This window comes from Cyclopterus lumpus, chromosome 7, assembly GCF_009769545.1.
Source record: "Cyclopterus lumpus isolate fCycLum1 chromosome 7, fCycLum1.pri, whole genome shotgun sequence".
NCBI classification, from domain to species: Eukaryota; Metazoa; Chordata; class Actinopteri; order Perciformes; family Cyclopteridae; genus Cyclopterus; species Cyclopterus lumpus.
In genome coordinates, this window is record NC_046972.1 from 9,107,985 (window position 1) to 9,123,798 (window position 15,814).

The 15,814-nt window shown below is 42.3% G+C and overlaps 1 protein-coding gene across 1 annotated transcript; it reads left to right on the forward strand.

The window, feature by feature from the left end:
* The first annotated feature begins 598 nt into the window (after nt 1–598).
* On the forward strand, nt 599–15,473 carry kif5aa (kinesin family member 5A, a). The gene is made up of 28 exons (XM_034537166.1): nt 599–727; nt 3,285–3,372; nt 4,325–4,398; nt 4,636–4,740; nt 4,928–4,976; nt 5,475–5,530; nt 5,727–5,814; nt 8,069–8,193; nt 8,331–8,435; nt 9,231–9,379; nt 9,802–9,950; nt 10,109–10,287; nt 10,567–10,635; nt 10,835–11,041; nt 11,185–11,331; nt 11,501–11,689; nt 11,791–11,908; nt 12,085–12,146; nt 12,360–12,469; nt 12,667–12,768; nt 13,002–13,062; nt 13,206–13,277; nt 13,720–13,824; nt 14,112–14,328; nt 14,497–14,671; nt 14,944–15,023; nt 15,223–15,262; nt 15,395–15,473. Exons 1-28 carry the CDS (start codon nt 599–601, stop codon nt 15,471–15,473), a joined length of 3,129 nt encoding a protein of 1,042 aa, XP_034393057.1.
* The last annotated feature ends 341 nt before the right edge of the window (nt 15,474–15,814 follow it).

Consider the following 15,814-nt stretch of genomic DNA (forward strand, 5'->3'; position numbering starts at 1 on the left):
CTGGTTTCCGCCTCCCTGTGAGGGAGATGATGGTGGGTACCACTTTAAAGAGACGGATGCAGACCACGCCCTTCCTTTTCTCACCGGTAGAGGGCGCTGTGGCATCCAACGCAGGCCGATCAGCAGCAGCTTTACCCCACTGCCCTTCCAGCAGCATATCACCTTCAACCGGCCTGACGCACATTCACCGCCGCACCCGAAAAGGAGAAGAAGAAACAAACGTACTCAAGAGAGAAAGACGGCGTCAAACAAACCAACAAGGAACGTCGAGTAACGTCAGAGTCGGTGGTTTTAATGATGTAGGCGATCGTTTTGTGATTTGACATCTAATTTCGCTGCTTCTCTGCGACAAGGAGAGACCGTCCACCTGCGCACACATCAATTGCATCCTCTCTCGACTTGTCAGGATCAACCCGTGCGACCTGTCCACCGTCCTCGGAGTCCCGTCGGCGTAGAAGGGCGAAGTCACCTCGCGCATCCCTCGTTTATTTTGACGGTCCGATCGGCCCGATCCGCGACCAGTTCGCCTCCAGCCTCAGCAGCATCCCTGCGCTCAGCAGAAAGCAGCATCCTTCCTCCTCCTCCTTGAATCTGCGCAATGGCCGATGTCCCGGCGGAGTGTAACATAAAAGTGCTGTGTCGCTTTCGTCCTCTTAACCAGTCGGAGATTGTACGTGGGGACCAGTTCATCCCCAAATTCCAAGGGGATGACACAGTCCTCGTCGGGGTAAGTACGTGGAGGCGCTTTGTTGTGCACGCAGGCCCTTCATCAATAAATCATCAGCTCGACTCGTCATTTTGGGTCGTGGCTGCATGGGCAGCAACACATGATAAATCAGTGCAGCACAGGCACATGTCACACCTTTCCCTCAACAGTCTATCCACCTTTAACATGACAAAGCACACATTCATGTTGTGTTGTCAAAGTGCGCAAACTGGCCTCCTGCATCAGCTGATAGGTCTGCACGTTGAAACCATGTTATTGTACACGCAGCGCGCACCTCATAAAACATATCGGCTTGTGAGCGAGAGATGACAACATAACATAACACACTTTCAGGACACTTGAGTTACATTTTTGTCAACATTGAAGAAAGATATTATCATGTGTTGAATAAACTATGATAATATCACGTTTGTGTATAAAACACACTCTTAGAAATAAAAAGTGTATAACACAAATCAAAATATTGTAAAAATTGTAGGTGCATTTTTGGAATTATTAGGGATAAAGAAACAGAATTTCAAAGTATTTTATGGATAAACAAAAAGGAAGATTGTGTTGCATCACTATATTTTAGATTAGTGATTTGCTATGTGGTTCACATTGACTTTAGATTCAGAGAAATTCATTCAATGATTATACATATTTTTTTGTATATGTGTTGCTGGTTTTACCTTTTTGATGTGTTTTGTTCTTGGCTAAGTGTCCGAGGAAGGACATAGAAAAAGAGTACATGCAGGACTACAGTGTTTCCCACAGATTTTCTTTCTGAGGACACACTTCTATAAAAATGACAATCCATCATTTCCCAATTCCCAATATGCATTATCTATACATTCTGAAAAGACCGATTTTGTGCGTAGATTAACGTTCTTGGTCATATTTACTGCCATTACTGCATTTCTTACTATCTTAAATAGGTAAACCAGCCATTTAGAAAATATATACAGGGTATATGTTTGATAAATCACAACTTGGTTGTATTGACGTGTTATTGAAAACATATCCATGTGTACATACACAAAATACTTTTAGGCGGGGTAAAGAGGCAATCTCATTCTTTTTATTTCCTCTCATCATTAAAACAAACAGAACGATCCTTTCATATTAGATTAAATGTTCTAAGTAGACGATATTGTCAGAACAAAACACACATTCAGGCTCCCCCATGTGGTCGGAAGGTGTACTGCAGGTCTAAATGTTAAAGACTACTAAAATAAATTATGATAATTTATTTGGATCCCCTAATAAGATCTCCCCTTCCCCAGTCTTTGGGACGGACTGACTTAGAGTCCTAAATGGTGAGAAACCATTAGCTTTGGTTCTCTTAGGCTGATGAATGCAGTGTGCAGAGGGAGGAGTCATGTGGAAACTTTCTCTGGCAATAATGGAAACATCTCAGCCTGACCTTCCTCTCTCCTCTCAGCATGACGATGAACAGTGGAGTCAGAAACTGATCTCTCTAATTGCCCACAAAGAGGATCAATAATCATCCTGCGAGCTCATGCATCACAGGCCGACCTGCTTGTTCTTGTCTCTGGCGTCTGTCTGTCTGTCTGTCTGTCTCTCTTTCTGTCTGTCATCATTCTGCTGTTTCTCTCTCTCTCTCTCTATTATGCAGCTGCCTCTTTGACTCTCACCCATGTCTCTCCTTTGTTCATCCGTCACCATTTGTATTTCTCTCTCTGCGCCTCCTCCACCCTCCCTCCCCCCCCTCCCATGGGACTAACATTGTCTCTCTAAACCACTCTGTCATGAAGGCGGTCTGCAGTTGAGTCAACTTGTTAATGACATTTCATACGGCTCCTGTTCTGGCAGCTCATATTACTGGCTTGCATTCAGGGGGTTAATAGCTTGATTTCTGCACCAAGGTTTGTCAGGGCTGACTCACTGGTTCGTGTTTCACGCAAGATTGTTTGTATTTTAGGCAGAGCTGATTTATTTTGGGGGCAGGCAAATTGTGGAATAAACACAATGCATTCCTTTGGATTTAGCTTCCAACGCTCTCACAAAATGAGGGCGGACATCAGTGTAAAACTCAAAGAACATTTGTGTGTTGTCATGCTCTGCTTTTTCTACGGAGCTTTGCAGTAATTTAAAACAGTGCGTAGGAGCTTCATCTTTATGTATTTGTTGACCTACTTCTTTATAATGCATCCAAGTAGTTTTCATACAAGATACTCTTTCTGAGAAACTTAAGTCCTGACTCCTCTTGTTCTATCGTCTGTAACTTAATTTATTTTCTTATTTATTTTCTTGTGTTGGCCAGTAACATTAATGTCTTTTTTCCTTCTCACCCATTTCATCTCTCATTGTTCTTAATGGTCACGCATGTGCAAACAGATGATGATGGTCACTGGCCACCTCACACGCTGACATCATTTCAGCCTGATGACTAGCTGTTAGAAAAGAGATTTGAAAACATCTAGGCTTAAATACTGCTTTGATTTAGTTGAATGTCCTGTGATTAAACTGAAAAACATGATCTCAAGTTGAATATAATTCCCTTTATCTTTGATGTTGTTTGTTAATTGTTTGTTGTTGTTCACGGTCTTTACAGGGGAAGTCCTACGCGTTCGATCGAGTGTTTCCCACCAACACCACCCAGGAGCAGGTGTACAACACCTGCGCCAAGCAGATTGTCAAAGGTAAGGATGATTAGCCACGCCAGATATTTGAAATGTATGTGTTGTGGTCTTATCTCTGTACATGCTTCCTTTAAGTCATATCAATCAGCAACATCACATCTCGCTTCACTGCTATGCAGATGATTAGAAGTTATATCTCTCCATTAAACCCTCTGAACGAGCTAGCCATCGGTGATGTGAAGGACTGGATGTCACCAGATGTTTAGTTGAACTCTGACAAAACAGAGGTTTATCTCTGTAATCACGTCCAGCCACCGCTTGGTCCTCTTTTCTTTAAATATTAAGGCCACTGCTCAGAACCTGGGTGTCGACAGTACGCTTTTTCTACCAACTCAGGAATAGCGCTAAGATCAGAGAAATGTTATCCTTCAGCAATATAAAATAAAATGATTCATGCTTTTATTTCCTTACGACTGGGCTATTGTAATAGTTTACCTGCCTCAGTGCTCGAGATGTAACTTCAGGCTGAGCAGAACTCTGCAGCCAGACTGCCTACGATTTACTTTACAATCCATTTACCAATTTTACTCATTACTTACTAGGCGTTGCTTGGCCAGGTGCCAGAATACATCAGTGAGCATTTACCTCCAATTTGTCCAAAATGCCTCTCAGATCCGCTGCTAGCTGTTCCAGAGTCCAGGCTAGGGGCGTTTGCTTTACTGGCACCTCCACTCTGGACCAGTCTTCCAGTTAGTATGCGATCCACTGACACTGTTTCCGCTTTTAAATCCTGACTTGAGACACCATTTTAACCAACAATCCACCTGACGATAAATGTTATTTATTTAATAAATTTACATCTGTAAATTAATTTGATACGGTCTTTCAATTGTGTGCTTTTATTTAGCAGTTTTTATTTCTATAGACTGTGTATTGGTAATGATCTGCTGTCTATGGAAAGCCCTTTGTGCTCTAATAATAATAATTATTTGTTGTCCTGTTTTTCTCATAGATGTTCTGGGTGGATACAATGGCACTATCTTCGCATATGGACAAACCGCCTCCGGGAAGACTCACACCATGGAGGTACAGTATCAGAGCAATGAAGCCGGTTGATGTCTGTGTTGTTGTTTTCTCCACATTCATCAAACATTTCGGGGAGTTTTAGGTCTTCATGATATATTTATGTACACATTTGTTACAGAATTTACATTAAGACTATGTTAATATCACTAGAAACTGTGATTCTTCTGTTTTTCTCCTTTTTCCCCGCACAGCTATCACAATCTCACTCATGCCTTTAACTGTGACTTCCTGTTTCAGGGCAAGCTGCACGACCCTCACCAGATGGGTATCATTCCTCGCATCGCTGAGGACATTTTCAATCACATCTTTGCCATGGATGAAAACCTGGAATTCCACATCAAGGTAGCGTATTTGTGTTGTGTTCTGCTTCTGGTCTTAACCCTTCTTTTCTTCTATTGATCTGTATCCTTTGTCTGCAAACAGTTCAACAAAAAAACAAACGTGCATGCACTTTCATTTTTCATGATGATACATTTCAACATGAGCTGATTTTTTGGCGTCCCTTTTCCCCCTCTTTCTTCTCCAACAGGTTTCATACTTTGAAATCTACATGGACAAAATCCGTGACCTTCTGGATGGTTAGTGCTAATGAGCTCTTCGTGGTTCACCTGCAACAGCAAGGGGCGTAGAGTGTCCTTTCTTCCGGCGACTACTAAATTGTACCAAGCATTAATTTAAATCAAAAAAGCTGTTTGGCTTATGGCAGTACATTTTGAACATGAGCAGAAATCTTGCTGAAATACAAATGAGCTATTATAGTCCAGGGATTTATACATTAAGATAAATTAAATGGATTAATTAATTAAGGTGAAATGCACATTCAAAGAGTTTACTTCCCCCTCAAAAAAAAGATTCAAAAGAGGAGAGAAGAGTAAATAATGCCAACACGTGTGTTGACTTAGCAGGGATGATATGAAATGAGATAAGTTGATCTACAAGTGAATACATATCTGAAAGCAATACAGAGAGCTTTACTGCATTATATTCAATTACATGTTCATATTTTGAATAGTCACTTGACGCCTGAATTTAGTGTTTTCCTTCCTCCTTTTATATTTGCTCTCTTTTTATTTTAGTGACAAAGACCAACCTGTCTGTCCATGAGGATAAGAATAGGGTGCCATTTGTCAAGGTTTGTGAAAGTGCTTTGTGTTTTTGGGTGATAATCTGCTTGTATGCTTCATCACATCCATGATATTGAATCTGACTCATATTCTGTCTCTCTGATGGCTTCCTCTCTTCTCATTTCCTGTCCTGTCATTTTGTTTTGTTTGACTCCTCTCCTCTCCTCTCCTCTCCTCTCCTCTCGTCTCCTCTCCTCTCCTCAGGGATGCACTGAGCGCTTTGTCTCCAGCCCCGATGAGGTGATGGATGTGATTGACGAGGGCAAAGCTGCCCGCCACGTTGCTGTGACCAGTGAGTCTTTATCTAAGAATATTGTTGTTGCAACAAAGGATATAAAGTGTATACATGAAATGTTCTATTATTGAATTGAATTAAAAAAAATATATATATATGATAAAAAAAAAAAGACAAATGCTTCCTGTAAAAAGAAATGAAGATATCCAGAATACAATAGGTTGTTCCTCCATGTCCATTTCAGAGCCGAGAGCTGGCTCCTCTTCAGTGCCTGCAGTAGCACTCACATCCCGTTACTGAAGCGTGAAGTGACAGCTTAGTGCATGTGCGTCACGTTATGTAATCTTCGTGTTACAGATGGCTATAATTCTCTTCATTCATTCTTGTAAAAATAAACGAGACCCTGTCAGATGGCATTCACTGTAATGTAATGGGCAGCTTTGGACAGTTACTTTGGGTTTTGAGAGAATAACAAAGCAGTACAAAAACCTTATTGTCAGCCATTGCATGTCGTTTGTGCTTCACCAAGTAAATGGCCCCTTATACAACTTCTTATTTTTGTTCACTAGAAACACCACAGAAATCAACACAGTATATTGTGGAATTAATTAAAGTGTAGAGAAATGTAATACTTTTTATCTGTTACGTTTCAGTCATTGTGTCACATCAGTAGGAGCATTATGCATCAACCTTCATCACTTATCTGAATCACTGCAGTCCGGCTTCCTGACAGTGATGCTCCGATAGTCTGAGCATGCGGGTAATAAGAGATGAGTCAGAGGTCAGAGTGAACTCACTTTACAAATAAACACTTTATAACAAGGGTACTAATCCTATACTTAAGTAATGCTTCACTAGTGCATGATTCACTGTATGAATTCATGTTGCTCACCATTAGTAATCAAGTCACTATGACTTCATGTGATTAGTTCACAGTTAATAGATTCATTATTTAATGTTAATTCATAGTCACGTCACACATCAATTAATATGCGACCACATTTGTTACATTATAGTTCCATAAAAGTTCATTTCAGACCATTTTCTCAGCTTCTCTGAAAGCAGAAAATAGAAATGTTATACATTTAACGAACTGGTTGTCAGATGCAAACATGTACATGTTGCTGCATGACCCAAAGGCATTAATGCCACATTTACAGCAACGGTTGACGTTTTATTATTAATTAATTAAATTATATTTTTCATATGCTGTTGAAAATGTGTTTACAGTAATACTTAAAAATATCATCCATTCCAGTATAATAGGTTATGTATGCAATCATCATGAGTTGAGAAGCCCAGTTATGCTTAATCTTTATTTAGAAATCAATTATTCATTATAATAGATCTGTTAAAAAGAAAGTGTGCACTTTGGGGCAGACTTAATTATAGAGGGTAAAGTCATCTGCAGAGCTTTTTGTGTCTTATGTAAGGTGAAGAAAATGTGTATGTGAATCATCTAAGCAGATCTACCAGACAGACCAATTAAATTGTGTCTGACCCAACTCATACTTTAAACACTGAGCTGCAGCTACAAAGTGAGAAATTGCTATAAATATTCATATCTGCCTGTACGCTACACTTTAAATACACAGTCATCGTAATGGGGTTGCATAACGGGCATGCAGAGATAGGTTTAGGCATAGGCTTCTACGGATTTCAGTACGGAGGCCAAGACAAATCTCTTCATTGTGACAAATTAGTACCAATATGCTTGTTCATAAAATATTTACTCAGACTAAAAATAATGGTTGCTCAGGAGAGCAGAAATAATACAAAACATTGTAATGCTAAAAATTTGAAAACAATGAAATCCTACAACAATCTAGCTTTGAAAACCAGCTGGATGTATGAAGCAGTGGACCCGAGTAGCTTGACGCTGCATTCACAAGCAGCAGTCTTCTCTGTTTCCTGGCGGATGCCTGCTGACGCACGCTGCTGCAGAATGGTGTGCTCAGAGCAGATATTGTCGGCAGAGAAACCCAAACTTACCTGCTGTCTGATGAAGAGGGGCTTTTAGATCAGGGTGGCCAGTTATCTATCTACCCTCTGTGAAATGACAATACACCATTCTGCTGCAGTAATGTGTCGTAAAACAAAGTGTTTCATGTTTAAATGGTGAAGTTGTCCATTTTTCAGTTGAAATCTCCATGATTACCAAAGTTTGATCAGATCTCATTTATGAATGCCTTATGTTTCAAAAAAGTGGGTTTAAACACAGATTATAACAACAAAAGCTCAAAGGCTCCCAGGAAGCCTCGTTTTGCCTTTTGGTGCAACCAACGGTTGTGTTTCTTCTGTCTTTGTGCAGACATGAACGAGCACAGTTCTCGCAGCCACAGCATCTTCCTGATCAACATCAAGCAGGAGCACGTGGAGACTGAGCAGAAACTGTGTGGGAAACTCTACCTGGTGGATCTGGCTGGCAGTGAGAAGGTAGGAGACACTCTGATGGAAAGATTGATCACAAATACAACAACTCCCAACCGGCACATCAGCTGCTTCCAATCTATGTCTCCTGTGTGTTTTCTTCAGCTGTTCATCTCTTTGCTGACTCTCTTTCTTTTCCCCAGGTCAGTAAGACTGGAGCTGCAGGAGCCGTCCTGGATGAGGCTAAAAACATCAACAAGTCTCTGTCTGCTCTGGGAAATGTCATCTCTGCATTGGCTGAGGGCACGGTGAGCTATCTTACCCCACTTACCTGTATCTGGATATACAGAAGAGGAATAACTGAGACTTAAGATTTACAGTCAAATAGATCAGCAGAAATGCAGATCTGCTTTAAAGTAAAATTGCTAAACTAAACAGTGCTAAAGTGGAAAGAAATGGTAGTACTTCCTGCATGATTTGGTCCAGGTTTGGTTGTGGACAATACTGTATATTAGTATTGAGCCAATATGTGAGATATGTAAAGTAGTTTTTCCACATTTAAGTATAGTTAAACATATGTACCTTTTCCACAAATGAAGCTTACTTTTATTGTAGAACTTTGGGATTAAAGTTAAATTAAAACATGTTTAATTCCTACAACTGGAAGTTACCCCCTAGTTCATATGCTGTAACAAATAGCACTCCTCTCTCATTACTGACCCTTCTGTAGTCCATCCAAGCTAATGTAGAGTAGCTGTCGGTCGCTCCTCTTTACTTGTTAATGAAATGCATCCTGCCCAGTACCCGCACTGTTATTTCCTTCTTGCCAGTTCATATGGTTTGGCTGTCAAATGCCAAAACTATCCCTGCCAATTAATTTTTGGGGGTTTGTTTGAATCCAAAATGGGAAAGTTTGCATTTTTGCTGAGAATATAATCTGCTGATGAATCACTGCAGAAGTGCAAAATCAGAGCGTTCTTTTGGTTCCAAGTTGCCTCCTGATGTTGATCTTTTTTCATTATCTTTCCTCCATCGGTCTACTCATCCTCCTCCTCACCTCCTCCACCCTCCCCACTCTCCTTCTATCCTTCTATCTCCTGCAGAAAAGTCACGTGCCGTACCGTGACAGCAAAATGACCCGCATCCTGCAGGACTCCCTCGGAGGGAACTGTCGCACCACCATGTTCATCTGCTGCTCTCCCTCCAGCTACAACGACGCGGAGACCAAGTCAACTCTGATGTTCGGACAACGGTAAATACATTTGTGGAAACAGCCATTGCAGCTTTGGAAATAATTTGTAGTGTACATGAGAATCAACTCCTTTAAGTCATGTCACATGCGGACATGCTTGTCTGCAAGAAAAGGAAGGAAATTAACTGTTTTGGGCATGATCTAAAAATCCAAGCAAGGCAGATACAGATGCTAAAGGACACTGCCTTGGTCAAAAGGCTCAAGTTCACCAAATATTAAAATAATCTGACATTATAACTGTCATTTATTTAGTTGTTTCCTCTCATACTAGTCAGATGACCTTTGAACTGTTTGTCCAACATAAAGCTGGGTTTTGTAGAACTGTCAATCGAACACAAACACTGGTCATCAGTCCATTCCTACCAAACTGATTGACGTGTGTGTCCCCTGTGTCTCTCTGTCGTTGTCTTCCTCTGTCACAGTGCCAAGACCATCAGGAACACCGCCTCCATCAACCTGGAGCTGACGGCAGAGCAGTGGAAGAAGAAGTTTGAGAAGGAGAAGGAGAAGAACAAAACTCTGAAGGAAACCATCCAGAAGCTGGAGATTGAGCTCAACCGCTGGAGAAACGGTGAGACACATTAATTGTTTTATGCCTAACTGAATTTCAGCAGAGGCCTCGTTTCAGCTGCGTAACTTCAGCTCCTCTGTGCTGAAATTATAAACAAAAGTGCCTCATTCTGATGTTATTAATTCTCTGTCCTCTTTTCGCCTGATCCCTCCCGTCAGGAGAGGACGTACCTGAGATGGAGCAGACCACGGAAGACTTGGTGACCCGTTTCGAGACAGTGGAGGAGCGTCCCATTTTGGACAACGACACCTCCTCCATTGTTGTCCGCATTTCCGAGGAGGAGCGGCAGAAGTACGAGGAGGAGATCCGCAAGCTGTACAAGCAGCTGGATGACAAGGTCCAAACATACTAATTACAATGGACACGTTTTGCCTGTACATTAAGTAATTCCACCTCTAGAGCACTGTGCAAATGCAGATGATTTTTTTTATGATGAAAGATATACAGTCTTTTTCATGTAATTATGGATTTATAAATATGAAACAATCACGGATAAGGTAGATGAAAGCCTATACAATTCTCGGTGTCACATACATTCGTACACACATGCGGGGGATGGAGTCTGGATGATAGTGAGGTTGGTATTAATGATGTTAATGATATAATGTTTACACAGGATGATGAGATCAACCTGCACTGCCAGTTGGGAGAGAAACTGAAGCAGCAGATGCTGGACCAGGATGAGGTCAGTCATCACAAACTCACAAAGATTAATACACACTGTATGCATACACAGACTATGTTTGAGAGGATACTTAGCTATTCTTAATACCAAGCTCCAACTTTCAAACAGCATAATTGAGGACTGGACCAAATGGTGATTATTAAATGTCTTAACTGAGGGTCCTCATCTGTCTCCCTCTCTTGTCATTCCCTCACTCCAGCTCCTGGCCTCATCCAAGGGCGATGGGGACAAGGTCCAGGCTGAACTTGGCAGGCTTCAGGTGGAGAGCGACTGCGCCAAGGCCGAGGTGAAGGAAGTGCTGCAAGCTCTGGAGGAGCTGGCCATCAACTACGACCAGAAGAGCCAGGAGGTGGAGGAGAAAGGCCTGCAGAACCAGCTGCTGGCCGACCAACTGTCCCAGAAAATGGTAGGTTTTAAGAGGAATGGTGTGAATGTTAGCTTTACAGATGGAAAGCTCACATCAGAGACAGGAGGTGGAACAGAAGGACAGAAGGTGGAAAGGGGTCGTGCTTCACTGATCCTTACTGCTTCCTCTCTCTATCTCTACAGGCCAGTCTGATGGAGCTGGAGGCAGAGCTCTCTCGTATGCAGGAAGTGAGCGGGCAGCAGAGGAAACGCATCGCTGACGTCCTCAATGGTCTGATGAGGGACCTCAGCGAGTTCAGCAATATTGTGGGCAACGGGGAGATCAAGCTGGTGAGTTGGAAGTGTAAAAAAAAGTTGAACTTAAAGGTCAAAATGTACATACACTGTATGTTCATATACAACACGCAATAGAGTGAGTGTTTTTATTGAGCTTCCTGTTTGTCCTGACTGATGGAGAAACCGTGGAAGAGAAAATAACTTTTTTTCCTCCAATCCTCAGCCGGTGGAGATCAGTGGTGCGATCGAGGAGGAGTTCACGGTGGCTCGCCTTTACATCAGCAAGATCAAGTCTGAGGTGAAGAGCATGGTGAAGCGCTGCCGCCAGCTGGAGAACATGCAGCTGGAGTGCCACCGCAAGATGGAGGAGACCGGGAGGGAGCTCTCCTCCTGCCAGCTGCTCATCTCTCAGGTGATGAAAGGCCGCGTGAATGAGTCTTTTATTGTAGTTTGGTTGAGCTGTTTTTTTAACGACTTATTTTTCCTGTGCGTACCTTTGTGTGTTTGGTGCAGCATGAAGCTAAGATCCGCTCTCTGACGGAGTACATGCAGAGCGTGGAGCAGAAGAAGAGGCTGCTGGAGGAGAGCCACGACTCCCTGAGCGAAGAGCTGGCCAAGCTCCAAGAGCAGGGTAACATGGGTCGCGCACACGTACACAAAAAAAACCTGTTGAAAAATATATTAACACAGCTGAAACATGCGGAAAGGAAATGTGGAATATTTTTAAGACTTCTCAGGAATTTGCCTTAAGATGTTATGAGGCTGTTGGCCTGTGGTAAATGCTTTCTTTCCCTTTGTCTTGTACAGATAACTCCCTGCTTGAGGAGAAGGATGGAGAGAAGGGTGAGATGGAGGATGGAAATGTGAAGGTGAGAAGCGAATGAATTACAAGCAAAGTACTTATTTTCAGATCGGCCTCCTTTGCTCCATTTCTTGGTACTACGTGATAAACGTTGTCTTTGTTGCACAGAGGGCTCCTCAAACTCTCTCAAAGAATAATCTCAAACAAATTGTATGGCTTTTTATTCTATATTCATTTTCTAGTTTTCCCTGCTGAAGCCAGTCTCTCTTTCCCTTTGCAGAAGGTTCCTCGACAGCAGGGGGAGTCTCACCGTGGCCTCCATCACAAGCAGCTGGCCCGCCTGCGGGATGAGATCAACGAGAAGCAGAGGATCATTGATGAGCTCACCGAGTGCGTGACAATTTAATTATGAATAATGAATTATCATGTTACTATCACGTATTATACAAAGTTATTATTATTGACAATATTGCACTCATCTTTTCATACATTATTCTTTGCGTGTACAAACATCTGTAGAACAATCAGGTTTGCTGTACATTCAACTCTTGCCTTTCTCTTGTTGTGCTTTTGCTTTACGTCTCCAGTCGTAACTTCAAGCTGGAGCTTGAGCTCGCTCAGGTTCGTGCGGACTTTGAGCGCCTGAAGAGTCAGGACACCACCAAGAGTGAGCGCCTGGAGGAGCTCTCGTAAGTGTTGTGGACGGCCATTTTCTCACACTTTATTACTCAGTGTGGTTGACACAAATGTCTGAGTCTAGCGTACTTTACATTATTTAGAGATTATGAAAAGGTTTAAGTATTGAATTGATACGGTCCAATCTCTTCCAGCAGAGGGCCCTCAAAACAAAGCATAGGTATTGCATTCACCTGGAGTACACTGACATATTGTCTTATAATGATGGTTTTGCTGTTTCTGTCAGATTCCTGCATGAGCGTCACGAGCAGACTAAACAGGATTTAAAGGGGCTGGAGGAGACTGTCGTGAGTAAAATATACACCTCTACCTGTCAATGTCTGTCTTTTCTGAAACATTAACCCCTACTGAGTCTCTGTCTTTCTTTTGTATAACCTTTGTCTTACATCCAGAGTAGTCTTCCTAACCTCTCCATCTGTCTGTCTTCCAGGCCCGCGAACTCCAGACCCTCCACAACCTGCGCAAGCTGTTCGTTCAAGACCTCACGTCGCGGGTTAAAAAAGTAAGCAGCTTCAAGATGATGAGAGAAGGCAGTGTTTAAACCATGTTAAGGACTCTGTGTGGTCAGAATACCCATTGATAAAAACTTCCCAAGGTGTAGCAGCATTCCTCTAATCCCCTTGACTTTTAGATTTTTAACAAAAGACATTCAATTGTTGTGAAGACTAGTGGACCAAAGATCCGACTTAAAGGTCTTAAAGGTCTGGTTTTTAGTCTTAAAGGGGCGTGTTTGGCACATTTTATTGTATATTTTAATATTTGATCAGGTGGAAGGTTTTGTTCCACCACAACTCACAAGCAATTTAGAAATGTCTTCTCACAGTAATCACTGGTCACTGGTATTTATGAATGCCTACCTTCTGCATTAGCGAAATATCAAACCTCTTCCTCGACCTTGTTTGTATTTATCTTCTGATCTTTGTGCTTCGTCTTCCTCTCTGCAGAGTTCCGAAATGGAGCCTGATGATAGCGGGGGGTCTTGCACCCAGAAGCAGAAGATTTCCTTTCTTGAGAATAACCTGGACCAACTTACAAAGGTTCACAAACAGGTGAGAAAAATGCAAATTGTGCTGGACAACTCAATTATATTGCATCATTTAATATTCCAATTTTCCCACCCCATGTCATCTCTCTGTGAAAACTAGACCCTGATGTGTATTGTGTCATTTCTTCCAGTGTTTATGCCACATGAACACAAAAGCCCAGTTTTACTTTGAAGTAGGAAATCTAAAGCACGGTAACCATGACCACCCTCTATCTCTCTCTCTCGCTCTCTCTCTCTCTCTCTCTCTCTCTCTCTCTCTCTATCTATCTCCCTCTCTCCTCCCCCCTCCAGCTGGTACGTGACAATGCAGATCTGCGCTGTGAGCTTCCAAAGTTGGAGAAACGTCTTCGGTCTACTGCTGAGAGAGTTAAGGCCCTGGAGACTGCACTGAGGGATGCCAAGGAGGGCGCAATGATGGACCGCCGCCGCTACCAGCAGGAGGTCGACCGCATCAAGGATGCCATGAGGGCAAAGAGCGCCCTGAGGCGTCCCCATGCAGCACAGATCGGTACTGCAAGGAAGCTATTTCGTTTGATTCATGTCAAAGCCTAAGTATTGGAATTTTCTGAAGTGAACACATTTGAACTGGCTTTCTTTTATTGAACCTCTTCGGGCTGCAGTAACCCATTCTCATCATAGTTGTGCCCTCCCTTGCATAACTTTATCATCCTGACAGCCAAGCCAGTGAGACCGAAGCAGCTGCCCGTCTGCTCTCCCACCAACCCGTTCTACACTTACATCCGTGCCACTGAACAAGCCAACACCTACAGCAACGCCCTCTTCCAGAGCAGCGGGACACAGCCGAGCGCCGCCAGCGTCAACTGCAACCCCAACTCTGTCCAGAGCAACACGTGAGTTTAAGTTGTTCCTTCCACTGTTTTCAGTGACAGTTGTCAGATGACAGTGGTCATTCATCCAAACATGGTCGTTTCAGTATTTTCAGTATACTGTCAGGCTGTTTTCCTTTTGTATTACGTATTGCTTTAACCTTGTGTTCCTTTTTACTCTTTTGGGATTTTTCAAATGACTGGTCCAGAGAAGTCTCCCTCTCTTGTAACGCATCATACTGCGCTTATGTTTGACCTTGTTTTTGTTTGTTTTTCCTCTGTGGTGTTTCACACAGAGTGTCCACAGCACTGGGCTACAGAGCAGGCAGATACACTGGAGACATACTGGAGTCCTTCCCACTCAACATTGAAAACGGTAAGCACAAGAGCACATGTACACAGATTTCAGATCTGTTTTTACCAGAAGATATAGTTCTGTTAAGCATGCTAGATATGTATTGCCATTAGCTCAGTGTCCTTTATATGCTCCTTTTCAATTATGTTGGATCAATTTATCAATTAATGATCACTTAGTATTGATCAATAAAATCAAGCTATTGTTTTGTTTCCAACAGGTAACAACATCAGTGAAACGAGAGACATCAATGACAACAGGTGAGGATGTCAGTTAGCCGTTTATTGTTTTAGTCACTTTAACTTCAGTCTAGATTGGAATAAATAAATTATTGTCTTGTTGTTATCAGTTCAGTTGGTTGTGTAATGTGTGTTGGGTTTCTGCATCAACAGAAGTGATGTTCACTGTGGCAGCGAGGTGGATGATTCAAACAGGCATTACATCATTCAGCAGGAGACCGCTGCAAGTTAATGCCATGGTGATTAACAAAGTACACCAATTCACACACAGGCACACTGTAAAATCCTCTTTGTCGTGCAGCTGCTTGCAAAAGCCTCAATGGGTTGGGGGTTCCCAGAAACCAGTGGCTGCTTGGTCGTTAGTTATTTCACTCTTTGGGAAATGTGTGGCAATAAATGCAGAGCATATTTGATTTAAGTTGTTAAAACAAACAAAACCATTGCGATAGTTCTTTAATATTAAACATTAGAAAATGAATTTATAATCATTCAATGTTAACTGATTTCTGTATTTCTCCAAAGGCTGACTTCCTTTTATTGCCTCTTTCCAGAAGATGACCAAACACTGTACCC